General features: G+C 52.5%; 2 protein-coding genes across 6 annotated transcripts in view; one reads left to right on the top strand and one right to left on the bottom strand.

Annotated features, from left to right (window-relative positions):
* The window catches only part of LOC146333450 (microtubule-associated protein 1S-like), a 28589-nt gene extending 27929 nt beyond the window's left edge, over window positions 1–660 (bottom strand). Inside the window, exon 1 of one of the 5 annotated variants that reach the window (XM_084825833.1) lies at window positions 499–660. In XM_084825833.1, coding sequence (XP_084681959.1) covers window positions 499–643 — 145 coding nt within the window. In that variant the 5' untranslated portion in view covers window positions 644–660. The other 4 variants (XM_084825829.1, XM_084825832.1, XM_084825834.1 and 1 more) reach the window with 4 other exon arrangements.
* Window positions 661–1892: 1232 nt separating this feature from the next.
* The window catches only part of LOC146333449 (zona pellucida sperm-binding protein 4-like), a gene marked incomplete at its 5' end in the record, with an annotated part of 26678 nt that continues 11799 nt past the window's right edge, over window positions 1893–16771 (top strand). The window contains 3 exons of the mRNA XM_084826335.1: window positions 1893–2649; window positions 7928–8049; window positions 8609–8708. Coding sequence (XP_084682461.1) covers window positions 1893–2649; window positions 7928–8049; window positions 8609–8708 — 979 coding nt within the window. The remainder of the gene's footprint in view (window positions 2650–7927; window positions 8050–8608; window positions 8709–16771) is intronic.

Genomic DNA, 16771 nt, shown 5'->3' with positions numbered 1-16771 from the left:
TTTACTTGTTTGTTGCGTTTGTACCCCGCCTTTCCTCCTCTCGCAAGGAACCCGAGGCGGCTTGCGGGACCCTCCTCCTCCCCATTCCGTCCTCACCACAACAGCCCTGCCAGGTGGGCCGGGCGGAAGCGCGCGGCGGGCCCGGAGCCGCCCGGAGACCCCACGGCCGAGGGGGGGCCGGAGCCCGGCTCTCCCGGCCCCCAGGCTCCACCGCCGGCGGCCCTGCCGCGCCTCCTCGGGAGCGCGCCCCGGCGGGGCCCTCCTCGCGCGCGCGACGCGGCGGCGCGCGGCGCCCGGCCCGTTTCGGAGCGGCCGCGGCTCGGGCTGGCGCGCGCGCCCCGCCGAGGCTCGCCTGCTGCGAGGAGCGCGCGCGCCGCCAGCCGCCCGGGCGGGGCCCCGCGCCCGCCCGCCCCGAGGGCCCGGCCGCGCCCCGCCGGCGCCCGCGGGCCTCGCTGCCGGGCGCCACCCCGCCGCCCGCCCGCTCGCCCGCTCGCTCACCGGCTCTGACGGCCCCCAGCGCCGCCCCGCGCAGCCCGGGCCGGCCGCCCCCGGCGCCGAACACCGCCACCAGCGCGAGGCGGCCGGCGCCTGGGCCCCCGCCGCCGCCTCCTCCTCCTCCTCCTCCTCCGCCCGCCGCCGCCATCTTGCCGGCGCCTCAGCGTCCGTTGCGCGCCGCCGCCCGGCTTTGGGGGCCGCGCGCCGCCCGCCAATCACCGGCGGGGGCGTGGCCGCCGCGCCCCTGCGGCGCGCGCGCGCCACTGCGGGCGGCGGCCGGGCCGGGCCGGGCGCGCGCGCGCCCCCCTGGGGCCATCGGGAGGGCTGCGAGGGCGAGCGCCCCCCCCCCCCGGCAGGGCTCATCTTTCCGTTCGCGATCGACACGGGAGGCTAAGAGGGACAAGGAGCCCCTGAGCACGTGCAGAGTGCAGCGCCTCTCCCTGCGCCTTTTCCTTGCGAGTGAACTGCGTCGGGGAGGGGCGGAGAAGAGGACGCCCCTGAGCACGTGCAGAGTGCAGCGCCTCTCCCTGCGCCTTTTCCTTGCGAGTGAACTGCGTCGGGGAGGGGCGGAGAAGAGGACGCCCCTGAGCACGTGCAGAGTGCAGCGCCTCTCCCTGCGCCTTTTCCTTGCGAGTGAACTGCGTCGGGGAGGGGCGGAGAAGAGGAAGCCCCTGGGCACGGGCAGAGTGCAGCGCCTCTCTCGGCGCGTTTTCCTTGCGAGTGAACTGCGTCGGGGAGGGGCGGAGAAGAGGACGCCCCTGAGCACGTGCAGAGTGCAGCGCCTCTCCCTGCGCCTTTTCCTTGCGAGTGAACTGCGTCGGGGAGGGGCGGAGAAGAGGACGCCCCTGAGCACGTGCAGAGTGCAGCGCCTCTCCCTGCGCCTTTTCCTTGCGAGTGAACTGCGTCGGGGAGGGGCGGAGAAGAGGACGCCCCTGAGCACGTGCAGAGTGCAGCGCCTCTCCCTGCGCCTTTTCCTTGCGAGTGAACTGCGTCGGGGAGGGGCGGAGAAGAGGACGCCCCTGAGCACGTGCAGAGTGCAGCGCCTCTCCCTGCGCCTTTTCCTTGCGAGTGAACTGCGTCGGGGAGGGGCGGAGAAGAGGACGCCCCTGAGCACGTGCAGAGTGCAGCGCCTCTCCCTGCGCCTTTTCCTTGCGAGTGAACTGCGTCGGGGAGGGGCGGAGAAGAGGACGCCCCTGAGCACGTGCAGAGTGCAGCGCCTCTCCCTGCGCCTTTTCCTTGCGAGTGAACTGCGTCGGGGAGGGGCGGAGAAGAGGACGCCCCTGAGCACGTGCAGAGTGCAGCGCCTCTCCCTGCGCCTTTTCCTTGCGAGTGAACTGCGTCGGGGAGGGGCGGAGAAGAGGACGCCCCTGAGCACGTGCAGAGTGCAGCGCCTCTCCCTGCGCCTTTTCCTTGCGAGTGAACTGCGTCGGGGAGGGGCAGAGAAGAGGACGCCCCTGAGCACGTGCAGAGTGCAGCGCCTCTCCCTGCGCCTTTTCCTTGCGAGTGAACTGCGTCGGGGAGGGGCGGAGAAGAGGAAGCCCCTGAGCACGTGCAGAGTGCAGCGCCTCTCCCTGCGCCTTTTCCTTGCGAGTGAACTGCGTCGGGGAGGGGCGGAGAAGAGGAAGCCCCTGAGCACGTGCAGAGTGCAGCGCCTCTCCCTGCGCCTTTTCCTTGCGAGTGAACTGCGTCGGGGAGGGGCGGAGAAGAGGAAGCCCCTGGGCACGGGCAGAGTGCAGCGCCTCTCCCTGCGCCTTTTCCTTGCGAGTGAACTGCGTCGGGGAGGGGCGGAGAAGAGGACGCCCCTGAGCACGTGCAGAGTGCAGCGCCTCTCCCTGCGCCTTTTCCTTGCGAGTGAACTGCGTCGGGGAGGGGCGGAGAAGAGGACGCCCCTGAGCACGTGCAGAGTGCAGCGCCTCTCCCTGCGCCTTTTCCTTGCGAGTGAACTGCGTCGGGGAGGGGCGGAGAAGAGGACGCCCCTGAGCACGTGCAGAGTGCAGCGCCTCTCCCTGCGCCTTTTCCTTGCGAGTGAACTGCGTCGGGGAGGGGCGGAGAAGAGGACGCCCCTGAGCACGTGCAGAGTGCAGCGCCTCTCCCTGCGCCTTTTCCTTGCGAGTGAACTGCGTCGGGGAGGAGCTGAAAAGAAAAAGCCCCTGAGTAAGTGCAGAGTGCAGTGTGTGTGTGTGTGTGTGTGTGTTTTCCACTGAAGTTAACTGAAAGAGGGGTAGGGGCTAACAAGAACAAGCCCGCGAGCATGTGCAGAGTGCTGCATCTCTATGCATATTGTCCACTGAAGCGAACTGAAAGGGCAGAGGGCTGAAAAGAATACACCCCTGAGAGAGGGGGCATAGGCGGAGTTGGGGCGGGGTTCCCCTGAAAGAAGGCACACGCAACATTTTTCTGCAAAGTAAACTGGAGGAAGACTTTAAAAAACAGAACTACAGCATGTGCGGTGTGGCCAAAGGAGAACGGGAAAGCAAGAGAGTGCCAGGAACTATGTGCAGAATGTTTTTCCCTGAAGGAAGGCTAATAATCAAGCCTGACCTTGAGCATATGCAGAGGGTTTTCCCTAAAATACACTGAAGTACTTTCTTTTTTAAAGACGTACTCTGCCCATGCCCCAAGGGACACCCTTTTTTCATGTGCCTGTGCAGAGCAGCGTCCCTGTGCATATGCAAAATTCTTTTTCCTTGGTTCAGCGGATGGAAAGTTAAACATTACTCTAACTAAGCCTGCAGGAAGTGTAATCAAAACAGCTGCTCTTGCTTCTCTCTTTACTGCAGCCTCCGCTTCCTCTGCTGTTTCCCCAGTACTCACTTTTAGGCCTGTAAGCCTCTTGGGGCAGGGACCTTGTCTTTGTGTACTCTGTAAAGCATCACACTTATGGATGGCACCATATGAATAATAAAAGATAAGAATAAAGAGTGGGCATCCAGCCCGAGCATGTGTAAAGCATCCAAAGAGAGGTTGCCCCTGAGCATGTGCAAAGCGCTTTCTCCCTGAGTGAACTGGGGGAGGGCTAGTAACAGAAACTTCCAAAAGGACACAAAAAGATGTTCTCACCTCCCACCCCAGCACCATCAGAGGGCCCTTCTCTGCACGAAAAGGAGAGCCTTGGCAGAGAGCTGTTCCCTACAGGAATGCTAAAAGACGATGACCCGGGTCATGCCTTTCCCTGAGTAAGGCTAAAAGAGAGAGAGACAAGGTACCCCTGAGCATGCAGAGTGACTTTCCAAAAATAAACTAAAGGAATGTGAATACAGAGAATACATACAGAGTGCTTTCCCCTCTGTAGATGAAACAAATGCTGAAAAAGAAGACGTACTGGGCATGTGCAGAGTGCTTTCTGCAGGGAAGCGGACAGAGTGACAAAGTTCTCTGGGCCGTGTACAAACTGAGAAACAAAACAGGATACCAATAAAACAATGGGTTGGATGCTGACTCAGTCATGTTTAGAGAAGACCTGGGGAAAATAAATCAATGAAATAAATCAATAATGAAATAAATCAATGAAATAAATCAATGAAATAAATCAATGAAATAAAATTTCATTGATTGAAATCAATGGGGAAAATAAGTCAGGACTCCTTGAGTCTCATTTGGTGCAATGGGTTGACTCTATGACAGAGCCCGGAACGGATCCAGTGACAAAACAGCAGGTCCGATCAAAGCAGGATGAAACCAGCAGCAGCTTATGATAAAATCAGCAGCAGGGGGTAAAAAAAAATGCAAGTAAGGCTGCATAGGATTTCACCCTTGCAACCCTGTGCCTGTGCATGATTACTCAGAAGAAAGCCCATCACCACAAAGTGCAATGAAACTCGCCCCCAAGGAAGGGGCAGGGTGCCTGTGGCCATGGAGCCTGCCCCTGCCCGTGGTTGCCTGTAAACTAAGCCCCCGGTTGTGTGAAAGGACTTACTCCATAGCTCAAAATGTACCTACAGGACTAGAGCCTTAATTTTTCACATTGAATGGAGACCTGGTCAGCTTCGGGCCAGGTGTTCCCTGATCACCCTTCCTCCCTTGGGGCTATAAAGCCCTCCCTGAAGACTAGAAGTCGAGAAGTATTGGGGGGTTTAGCTCAGGAGGAAGAAGGCCCCGTCTTAGGAACAATGCTTTGGGGGGAGTTTGGGCCCTTGTTTCTCCTTTTGGGGGGGCTGCAGGCGTGTTTATGTGCCGCGGGGACCTTTTGGGAAGCAACGTTGCTGAGCTGTGAAAGCGAGAGCATGCGCTTCCTCCTGACACCCCAGCCAAAGGTCTCCTCGTCTGTGCCGCAGCTTCTGGGTAAGTTTAGAAACCACGATTTTGTTTAGGAGCTCCAGCTTAAAAACCTACCCTTGCAAGAACCCTAGAAGCAGAAAAGAGGGAAGTCGTCTGCTGTGAATCCTGCTTTAACAGAAGGTCTTTGAGGCTCAATTCCTGAACGTCTTTCCTAGGGAGCACCTTTTGTTGCTGTTGTTATCATCATCAATCATTATTATTATTATTATTATTATTATTGCATTTATATGCCACCTTAATTTCCACTTGCAAGGAACCCAAGACAGCTCATGTGGTCTCTTCCTCTCCATTTTATCCTCACAACACCCCTGTGAGGTAGGTGAGGCTGAAAGTCAGTGACTGGCCCAAAGTCACCCAGTGAGCTCCATGGCCTAGTGAGGTCTAGAACCCGGATCTCCCAGTTCCTAATCCAGCACGCTAAGTAAACATGCGCGGGGATCCTGCTATAAACCTGTCCTAGATCAAAGACCCTTCTTGGGTGATCTTTAAAACTGAAATTATAACATTGCTGCATTTCCAAATGCCCCCAATGCCATAGACTACTAGAATCTAGTGTTGCACCTATTTCACAGATGGAAATGAGGACCGACTTGCACCCAGCCCAGTTCTTCAATATCCTGGCTGGATCACTTGCTGAGTGTATCCATCTCCCACTATATTTTTTAAAATTTTAATTTAGTTTTTATTTTATTACATTTCTGTACTGCCCAATATCCAAAGGTCTCTGGGCTGCTCACAAAAAATTAAACCGATTTTAAACTCACCCTGCCTTTCACTGAAAGCACAAAGTGGTAACATCCCAATTTAGATGCAATCCTATGCATGTTCAGACAGAAAAAAGACCTCCAGTTCCCAGCTGGCTGGGGCATGCTGGAAACTAGGACTTTTTTCTGTCTGAACATGCATAGGATTGTGCCCTTAACATCCTAGGTCAGCCAAAACTATAAAGCCAATGTTTTTGTTTTGTTTAAAATACACCCCATGTTGTTATTAAATTCCCTCCTCTGCTTACACCGAAATAACTTGGAGCAAAAAACCAAGCATCCGTGTTGTGTGCATGCAGGTAACACTAGGGGGAAAACCTCAATAGTTCAAAATAGAACATCTGCGCAGCTTCGGTGTGAGAAATTGCCAGCTGGGTGGTGCTGGTATACATTTAGAATCATAGAATAGTAGGGCTGGAAGGGGCCTACAAGGCCATCAAGTCCAACCCCATGCCCAATGCAGGAATCCAAGTCAGAGCATCCTTGGCAGATGGCTGTCCAGGCTTGTCTTGAGTGCCTCCAGTGTGGGATTTCTTTCTTTTATTCATTGCCAAAATTTATACTCCACCTTTCTGGAAAATCTTCGAGCTGCATCTTAGAAGCGGCTCTGGCTGGACGAGGGGCCGACCCTTGTAAGCTCGCTGCATTCTGAGCTAGGCCAACTGTTGGTCTGACATTGTAGAAGCAGTGTTTTGGCTGGGGTTGCTGGGAATTGCAGTCCAAGACATTTGCAGGGTGCAGTGTTGGGGAACGCTGACTTAGAACATGCAGAACAGAGCAGGTGCAACTCCCTGCCGTGGCAACAATGCTGCCGCTTTAGACACTGAAACTGCTGAGTTGGCTGAATTTATTTAGCATGAAACAGATTGTGGGGTGGGAGGGAAGACTAGTAAATGTTGACGCCAGCAGTGCTGTTCCGGGGGCTCTTTCTTCCTCCTCCGCTTACCATGCAAGATAACTATACCTTGCACTGTGACAGCCTCCTTTGCTTGCTCTTGAATGTTTGCAAACTAAAATGCGTGGTACGTCTCGCTCCGGTAAAAACTATTTTTAAAAGCCGTTGACAAGCGCAGCTCGTTGCAAGCGGAAAAACATGTGGTGTGGAGTGGTCCTAAGATGTGTCTGCTCAGAAATAAGTCCCACTGAGTTCAGCGAGGCTTACCCACAGGTATGTGGATGAAAGATGGCAGCTAAAACATAAGGACTAGGAACCAGGGGTTTTTTAAGCCGCTCAGAAGCCCAAGGGGCTGCTGGTTCATGTGAAAGCTCCCTTGAATCTCTGCTCCATGGCTATGCCCAGCGACTCAGTTTTAGTGTGAGGCTTGGGTAGTTGTCCCCTCCCTTAAAAATGGCCTCTTAGGACCACTGTTTCCCCCTCCGGGTTTTGGGTTGGGCTGGCTGAATTATTTAGGGCAGGGTGGAGAATCTCAGCGCCGGTGGCCGAATCCAGCCAGGAGGCCATGCTGCCTTTGCCTGGCCACCCAACCCCCACCCCCAATCATTTGTGGCTTCCCGGCTTTTGCGTAGTTTTCTCCCCACTCTAAAAGGTTGAAATGCCTCCCCTGGGGCTTAGCTGTAAGATCAAACAGGTGGACACGTCTGGCTCCACCCCTTTTGGCCACGCCCACCCCGGGATGCGGCCCCCAAGAACTCCTCCGAAATTGAAGCTGCCATCCGGCTGAAGGAAGAACCCCCATGGGGTCCTCCGATGAAGCCAACTGGTGGGAGGTTATGGACAGACAAAAGGCAGGACGTCTTCACCGAGCACGGAGTCAGGTGATGGAACTGGCCACCACAAGATACAGTGATGGCCACCACTTGGGATGGCTTTAAAAGGGGGTTAGATAAATTCCTGGAGGAGAAAGCCATCCATGGCTACTAGACCTGATGCCTCTATGCTGCCGCCAGGATCAGAGGCAGTGTGCCTGTGTATGCTGGGGAACATGGGCGGGAGGGTGGAGTTGTGCTCATGCCCTGCTTGTGGGTCCCTGGTCGACAGCTGGTTGGCCACTGTCTGGACAGAGTGCTGGACTAGGTGGGCCCTGGATCTGATCCAGCAGGGCTCTTCTGATGTTCCCCTCTCCTGTTTTAGGGCTTCCCACCCACTGTAAGTTGAACATGAAAACAAAGGGAGCCATGTTAAAAGTCCCCAGAAGCTTCCAAACTCCACAGACAGGCAGTGCTCTTTATTCTTAGAACGAACCGAAGTGTGGCAGAACAGCAAGCAAAACCTCCTGAGTTCTCCAGGGAGACATTCAGCAAAGCGGGGTTGTGGGAGAGGCCCCCGGGGAAGAGAAAAAGCTGGTATATAGAATTCAGCAGAGGGATAAGTCTGAGCACGATGGCCTAGTTGACGGAGCTGCTGTTTCCTTCCTTGCCCGGCCCCCAAGATCCTGAAGGCAGGCCCCATCTTCTGAAGAATGACTCTGTCTGTGGGACATCGGTGGCTCCAAATCTCAACGGTTCCCTGACTGTGAAGGTGGCTCTTCCCGGATGCTACATCCAAGAGCAAGTAAGACCTCCGCTCACTCCCCGCCTCTGTTCCTGGAGGAAGCCCGTAGCCATCAGGACTAGTAGCATGCCTAGTTCTCTTGTCCAAATCCCTGCAAAGTAGGTCAGACGGTGGGGTAGGTGGGGATCTGAACCTGGGTCTCCCCAACTTTTTGTCCAAAACACTACAATGAAGCAGATGACCCAGCCCAGGGCTCTTTTAAGATCCTGGAATTAGCCATGTGGACAAAGCAGGTCTTTTGACAGTTCTGTCCCTCCAGCACTGGCTGAAATCTCATGTGCCCTTCTGGAGCCTTTCCTCCCCCCTCCCTCCCAATCCCCTTCCCTTTTGTGTCCTGGGTTTTCGATTATAAGCCCACTGCAGGGACCATCTTATTTCTTCAGCCACTCTGGGAGCTTTTTTGGCTGGAGGGTGGGATAAAAGGCTGAAGACTTCTCTTCTAGACCATAGACGGGGGGATGCTGGGGGTTGTAGTCCAACATGTCTGGAGGGCCACAACCCAAGGTAGGTTATAAATCCATACAAGATGAACATTGACATTAGTTCCTCTTCCGCCTAGGGTGGGAACTACCAGACCACAATCCAGATCGAAGGCCTCGGAGCCGATGGACAGATGACCTCCCTTAAAGAGGAACTGAGGTGCCCAGAACCACTTCTAGGTACGGCCAAAGCGCTTCGCTGCTTTCCTCTTTGGCTTGCTTCCATCTTCCTCGGAAGCTCCTTCTCCCATGTCTGGTTGAGGTCCAGGGCATGGGTGCGTGGGGCAGAGCTTTCTCCGTGGTGGCACCCACTCCGTGGGATTTCATTGCGACAGTTGGTTCCCTGCCTCCAGATGACAGGTCCTGATGCTGTAAGGCGTAACGCCGTTCACCCAGTTGGTAATTGTGTGAATGGGGGTGTCTGAGTATATGGCAGAGGGGTGTGTGTGTGTGTGTGTGTGTGTACGCACGCGTGCGCAGGGCAGCTTTCAATCCAGATCAGGATGCTGTGCTAGGGGGGCTTTAACCTTTGCCCCCTGCAGTGGTCCTGGTCTTGCCCCCTGTTCTGCTCTCTGAGTTGGTTTTAACTTGCTTTCTCTGGTGATTAACAGCGATATTTATTTATATGTGTGTTTGTATATATGTATTTATATTTAGATAGAGAGACAGACAGTGTTACAAAAGACGCAAAAAGTAAGCAAGCAAGTCTGTGAAATATAATTTTATTTTTATAATATTTTATATAAAATATAACCTGGCCAGTAGAAACTGTTTTGTCAGCATTTCACCAAATAAAAGTGCATCCGTTAAAAGCTATTTAGGTGAGGTTTTAAAGACTTTTCTGAATGGAGTGGCGGAGGGGGTCACCTGTCCATCAGGCAGCAGGGAGTTTCACAGAGTTGGGGCCACTTCTGAAAAGTCTCTGCTCCAAGGGATGGACGGCTTCATAGAGATGCTTGCGGTCCTTCAAAGGCCACAGCCCCAAGTGATGTTTTGAGCTTTAACAGTCAGAGATTCTTTGAGTCTGAATGATATGTTTTGAAGCGGTTCTTATTAGGTACTTTGAGGGTTTGCATGGATAGAAAAGATGGCAGGGAGGGGGGCATGCTTTGATCAGATGTACGGCAGGGGGGAGGACCTGGATTCAGTTTCGGGGTTGCATTGCAGTGTTGAGCAGGAATGTATTTATAGTTTTATCTCATTTATTATGCAGGACAAAGGGGGTGTGGCCAAAGGCAAAAGGGATGTGGCCAAAATACAAAAACAAAACCCAGCGTATTTTAGCTTCAAGCTCTCGCTGCCAGCATCCAAGCTTTCGGAAAGGCACTTCAGCCATTTCGAATGGGGAGGGGAACCTCACAAAAGCCAGGGAACCCCCCAAAATGACTGGTGATTGGGGGACAGGGGGTGTGGCCCCCTGGGGGACAGCTGGATTGTGACCACAGAAGGGCTGGAACTGGCCCCAGACCGGAGGTTCCCATAGCAGAGAAACAGGTGGTTGCGCAGGGCATCGCTTGTTATAATTCTGCCGCTCCGGCTGCTGCCAAGGGCGGTGTGTGTGTGTGTGTGTAAGTAAGTGGCAGTGGCAGTGGCAGTGGCCCAGCTCCTGCAACTGCAGTGAGGGGGATCTGAGATCACAAAGGGGCTGAGTGTGCCAGCTGGGAAGCCATGGCCTCTTTCACATAAGCAGCTCACCTGCAGTCCTACCTCCAGCCAAGGGTGGGGTGGGGAAACATTGGTGCTGCCTTGCTATGCCCCGCTTGCATGTCTTGGCACTTCTCCTGGTGGTCCCCTGCCTGCCTGGGTCTCTTGCCTTTGCCACCAAGATGGGATACGTCGGGAACTGGGGGAAGCAGAAGGATTGGCAGGGCTTTCTTTGGGGTACGTAGCAGGCCCATGGGTCGCTTGCAGGAATCCATGGTCCTTGGAGGGATGGGAGCCCATCAATGGGGCGGCTCAAGTGCTTAGTCCTCAGTGTCTGATCATGACTCTCACCTGAGGCCTCCGTTAAGGGCTGAGGAGCAGCTTGAGGTTTGGAGGCCAGGGGGAGGGAGGGGGCAACAAATTCATTCCCCAGTTCATAAACTCAGATTAGGCTTAAAGTCTCTAAGCATTCCTGCCTCCTCCACTTCATGTGCATGAAAGTAAATCTGTTTTTTCATTCATTTCATTTATTACATTTCTATATTGCCCAATAGCCAAAGCTCTCTGGGTGGTTTACAAAGATTAAAAACCTTAAGAAATACGATACTGTGTATAATATAAAAACAGTTTAGCTACAAACATATAAACAGACAGCATACACATATACAGACATATCCAATTAACCTGATTTTTTTAAAAAAATGTAGAAATACACCTTTTTTTTTTTTTGCATGTGTATTGTGCTCGAAACTGAAGAAGACTTATTATAACAGGCTTCTTGTCTTTAATTTTATTTTTATTTGCAATACCAGCTTGCCTCTCAGCACAGAAATTCTGATGCATAACGCTTAGTTCTAATGTGTTAACAACCTGCTGTTTGTTTGGGCTTTGCTTTTTAAGTGTTGTAGTAACAGCTTTCCCCAACCTGGACCTTTCCAAATGTAAGACTACAATTCCCAGCATCCCCATCCAGCATGCTGAGAGTTGTAGTCCAGTGCATCTGGAGGGGTCCAGTTTGAAGAAAGCCTTGGACGTTGGAAGCCATGAACATTTTTATTACTGTGCACTGCGCTGAGATAGCAATATTATTTCCCACTTAAAATTTCACTTCCAAGCATGCTGTTGCTGTTGTTTTGGTTTCAGATTGGGGCATCAGATGGACTTGGGAAGCCCCCCACAATTTGACCCCTGGTGAGGGAACCTTGGCTGACAAAATCCTGCCTTCTCTAGATCTCTCCTAAAAGTGGGCAGAGTTAAGATCCTATTTCTCTTGTCTTGTGTCTCCTGCATGGCTTGGGATGAGGGGGCCAAGGTCTCAAAGGGGAAGTGCCAGATTTTGGGGGCCTTTGGGTAAGAGGTCTTCCGTGGGTACCCCTTTCTGAGTGGATCCACCTCCTTGTCGCTGTTATGATGGTCTGTTTTGCTTATTCTCTGGGTTTGATTCCCACTGCCGCCCAGCAATGCAAACCCCTGTGCCCATGCAGCTCAGGTCTTGCCAAGCGGTGACCGCGCAGCTCAGGTCTAGCAAAGCTGACTTGAACCAGCCCCAAGCTCTGACTGGCGAGAACGGAGGCAGGCCCGTGCTGTGGCTAGGAGAAACCTCTCCTTCTAAAAGCCCATGTGTGTGCACACACGCGGGTGTCTGGGGGCATTGTTGGAATCCACCTTGGTGCTGGCGGTTGGGTGCCTGGTGTGGCAGCCAGCCAGTTGGAACCATAGAATAGTAGGGTTGGAAGGGGCCCACAAGGCCATCGAGTCCAACCCCCTGCTCAGTCCAAGTCAGAGCATCCCTGACAGGTGGCTGTCCTGCCTCGTCTTGAACGCCTCCATGAGGGAGAGCCCACCACCTCCCCAGGTCATGGGTTCCACTGGCGGCTCGCTCTGCGGCATGCGATTGCAAAATGCAAACGGCCACAACCGAAACGGGTTGCAGGCGGTGGGATTGTAAAACGATGACTTTTTGGAATAAGCCATTAAAACTTGCGCAACTAACAACTTAAATCCAGTACCTGCCACCCTTCCCGGCGCAGTGGAAATGGCCAAGCCAGAACAGGGCACAAACTCCGTGAATGCAGCTAGCACTAGGGTGGGGAACCGTCTTCTTTCCCCTGGCTGCCGATCCCTTGGTGGCTTCCTGGCATTTGCGCAGGCTTTCCCCCCAAAATTGGCATGCCTTTCCGAAGCCTCACGCAACTAGCGGCGAGAGCTTTAAGCGCAAATATGGTGGCATTTTGCCCCTCCCACTCACCTGTGTCCCTGCCCACTTTGCCCCCCCCCAAATGTGGCCCCCAGGGGCTTCTCTGAAATGGAATTTGGCCCTCAGGCTGAAAGGTTCCCTGCCCCTGAACTAGCCGGTCTAGTCTTCCCAGTGTAAACCGCCCCTGGACAGGGTCTGGACAGCATCAGGGCCAAGTTGTGCAAGGAAGGGGGCCTTCCTATGCTGCAGACCCAGTTTAAATTGCCTGCCCTCCAGACTGCTTGCCTCCAAGGTACCTGCCAAACGTGAGAGATTGCTGTCTGTTGACTCGAGAGGCTTGAGCAGTTCAGTCCAATCTTTTCGTTTTTGTTTTAATTAATTACATTTTTATACCACCCAATAGCTGAAGCTCTCTAGGCGCGTCCTACAGTCTAAACTGTGCAATATAATAGCATGACACAATGCAACTTTTAAAAGTATAAAATGACAGTATTCTTTGACTGCCAGCTGCTTCTCGAAGTCCATCGAGGGGAGACACCCAGGATTGAACCTGGGGCCTTTTGCATGCAAACCAGGTATTCTATCACTTGCGTCCTTCCTAAAAAAAAAAAGTAAGATTCCAGTCATAGAATCATAGAACAGTAGGGTTGGAAAGGCCTACAAGGCCATCGAGTCCAACCCCCTGCTCAATGCAGGAATCCAAGTCAGAGCATCCCTGACAGATGGCTGTCCAGCCTCGTCTTGAACGCCGCCAGTGTGGGAGAGCCCCCCACCTCCCTAGGGAATTGGTTCCATTGTCATATTGGTTCCGTTGTCGTATTGCTCTATCAGCCAGGAAGTTTTTCCTGATGTTCAGCCAGAATCTGGCTTCCTGTAACTTGAGCCCACGATTCCGTGTCCTGCACTCTGGGATGATGGAGAAGAGATCCTGGCCTTCCTCTCTGTGGCAACCTTTCAAGTACTTGAAGAGCGCTATCCTATCTCCCCTCAGTCTTCTCCAGGCTAAACATGCCCAGTTCTTTCAGTCTCTCTTCATAGGGCTTTGTTTCCAGTCCCCTGATCATCTTCGTTGCCCTCCTCTGAACCCTCCCCAGCTTGTCTGAATCCTTCTTCAAGTGTGGTGCCCAGAACTGGACACAGTACTCCTGAGGAGGCATAACCAGTGCTGAGTAGAGGGGAACTAGCACTTCCCGGGATTTGGAAGCTATGCTTCTATGAATGCAGCCCAAAATGGCATTTGCCTTTTTTGCAGCCACATCCCATTGTTGGCTCATATTCAGCTTGTGATCTACCACAATTCCAAGATCTTTCTCGCTTGCAGTGTTGTTGAGCCACGTATCCCCCATCTTGTAACTGTGCATTTGGTTTCTTTGTCCTAGGTGCAGAACTTGGCATTTGTCCCTATTAAATGTCATTCTGTTGTTTTCTACCCAGTGCTCCAGTCTATCCAGATCACTCTGAATTTTGTTTCTGTCTTCCAAAGTATTAGCTATCCCGCCCAATTTTGTGTCATCTGCAAATTTGATCAGCATTCCCTGCACCTCCTCCTCCAAGTCATTAATACAAATGTGGAAGAGCACTGGGCCCAGGACTGAGCCCTGCGGTTCCCCACTCGTTACCTCTCCCCAATTTGAGAAGGTCCCATTGAGAAGCACTCTTTGAGTCCGATTCTGTAGCCAACTGTGGATCCACCGGATCGTTGTTTCATCTAGCCCACTTTGAGCTCGTTTGCTCATCAGGAGATCATGGGGCACTTTGTCGAAAGCTTTGCTGAAGTCGAGGTATATGATGTCTACAGCATTCCCACAGTCTACAAGGGAGGTTACTTGATCAAAAAATGAGATCAGATTCGTCTGGCAGGACTTGTTTTTGACAAATCCATGTTGGCTTCGAGTAATCATGGCATTGTTGTCAAGGTGCTTCCAGATGGATTGCTTTATCATCTGCTCCAGAATTTTCCCAGGGATTGATGTCAGACTGAGTGGTCTGTAGTTCCCAGGTTCCGCCTTTTTACCCTTTTTGAAGAGAGGGACAACGTTAGCCCTCCTCCAGTCATCTGGCACTTCCCCCGTCCTCCATGATTTCTCAAAGAGAATAGACAGCGGTTCTGAGAGTTCTGCTGCCAGTTCCTTTCTTACTCTAGGATGCAGTTCATCTGGCCCTGGAGATCTGAACTCATTCAAAGTAATTAGGTGTTCCTGTTGTTGTTGTTCAGTCGTTCAGTCGTGTCCGACTCTTCGTGACCCCATGGACCACAGCACGCCAGGCCTTCCTGTCCTGCGCTCTCTCCCGGAGCGTGCTCAAGTTCATATTCATTGCATCCGTGATGCTATCTAGCCATCTCATCCTCTGCCGTCCCCTTCTCCTTTTGCCTTCAGTCTTTCCCAGCATCAGGGTCTTTTCCAGGGAGTTTTCTCTTCGCATTAGGTGGCCAAAATATTGGAGCTTCAGCTTCAGTCTCTGTCCTTCCAATGAGCACTCAGGGTTGATTTCCTTTAGGATGGACTGATTTGACCTCCTTGCAGTGCAGGGGACTCGTAAGAGTCTTCTCCAGCACCACAGTTCGAAAGCATCAATTCTTCGGCGCTCAGCCTTCCTTATAGTCCAGCTCTCACAGCCATACATTACTACTGGGAAAACCATAGCTTTGATTAGACGGACCTTTGTCAGCAAGGTGATGTCTCTGCTTCTTACTATGCTGTCTAGGTTGGCCATAGCTTTCCTCCCAAGGAGCAAGCGTCTTTTAATTTCATGGCTACAGTCACCGTCTGCGGTGATCTTGGAGCCCAAGAAAGTAAAATCTGTCACTGCTTCCATTTCTTCCCCTTCTATATGCCAGGAAGTGATAGGGCCAGATGACATGATCTTAGTTTTTTTAATGTTGAGTTTCAAACCAGCTTTTGCACTCTCCTCTTTCACCCTCAACAAGAGGCTCTTGAGATCCTCTTCGCTTTCTGCCATTAGGGTGGTATCGTCTGCATATCGGAGGTTGTTGATGTGTTCCTGACCATATGCCTATCGATCTCAAGCTGCAATCCTGCCCCTTCAGCCTGTACTTCGCCTTTGCCAGGGGGGTCATAGACCCTCTTTTGGGAGAAGACTGAGCCAAAGTAGGAATTGAGCACCTCCGCCTTTTCTTTGTCCTCTGTTATCGTTTTGCCTTCCTTATTTAATAGCTTGACAACCATTTCTTTCCTCTGCCTTTTACTATGCACGTAGCTGAAGAAAGCCTTTTTGTTGCTTTTAGCATCCCTTGCTAACCTCAGCTCGTTCTCAGCTTTAGCCTTCCTGACACCATCCCTGCAATTCTGTGCTACCTGCCTGTACTCTTCCTTTGTTTCTTGGCCTTCTTTCTACTTCCTATATGTGTCCTTTTTTGTTTTCAGGTCATCCATAAGCTTTTTGTGAAGCCACATTGGCTTCTTCTGTTGTCTTCCACCTTTTCTTCTTGTTGGAATGGTTTGTGATTGTACCTTGAGAATTTCCTTTTTTAAAAGCTCCCACCCATCTTGGACTCCTTTTCTTGTTAGCGTCGCTTGCCATGGGACCTTACTGATCATTGTTCTGAGTTTAAAATCAGCTTTCCTAAAATCCAGGGTACGGGTTTGACTACACTCGGCTTTTGCTTCCCTTAGAACCAAGAACTCAAGTACAACATGGTTGCTGTCCCCCAGAGTTCCTGTAACTGCTACTTTATCCACTAAGCCATCTCTGTGTCAAGGGCTCCTTGGAGGGCTCTCTCAGTCTAATCCAGTAGCCAAGTCCAGACGCAGACAAAGGGATTCTTTTCAAAGCTTTATTCTTCTTTTACAACTTACAACTCTACAAGTAGCAACTAGATCTGAGCAGCAGCATCCTTATGCCCTAAGTTGGAACAGTTGGTCTCCGTTTGAAAGGCAATTACTGGCAGAACCCCTGAATATAAGGACTAGGGAGAATCCCTCCCCTTTTCCCTTGGATCCTCTGGGCGCAACCGTTCTTTGAGCGCCAACTGGGCGCTACGCCTCCTTTCCGCGCTCTCCATTTGGCGCCGCTCTCTGCGTCTGCGCCGCGCATCCAACCAGTCTGCTATCGGTGCTGGGTCACTCCCTGGACTGCTTTCTAATCTAGGATGTTGGTGGGAAGAATCTCTGTCAGCTGCGGGCCCTGGGAAAAAGGGGCGCGCTCCTCTCCCAGGAGCGACTGCTCTTCCTCCGAATCAGAACTACTCTGGGATTCTATGGGCTCAGTGTCCACCCTGACACTCTGTTGGTTAGGATCAAGTCAAGGATAGCCGATCCTCTAGTTCCTTCCTCTACTTTCTGTAGGAGGAAGTTATCTACCACACAAGTCAGGAATTTCCTGCAGGGGCCATGTTTTGCAGAAATTGTTTCCCAACAAATATCGGGGAAATTGAAGTCCC

Source organism: Heloderma suspectum, chromosome Z (assembly GCF_057233095.1).
Source record: "Heloderma suspectum isolate Gila_16-S chromosome Z, 16-S_ref, whole genome shotgun sequence".
Classification (NCBI taxonomy): Eukaryota; Metazoa; Chordata; class Lepidosauria; order Squamata; family Helodermatidae; genus Heloderma; species Heloderma suspectum.
Note: the sequence above shows the minus strand (reverse complement) of the source record. Positions and strands in the feature narration are given on the sequence as shown.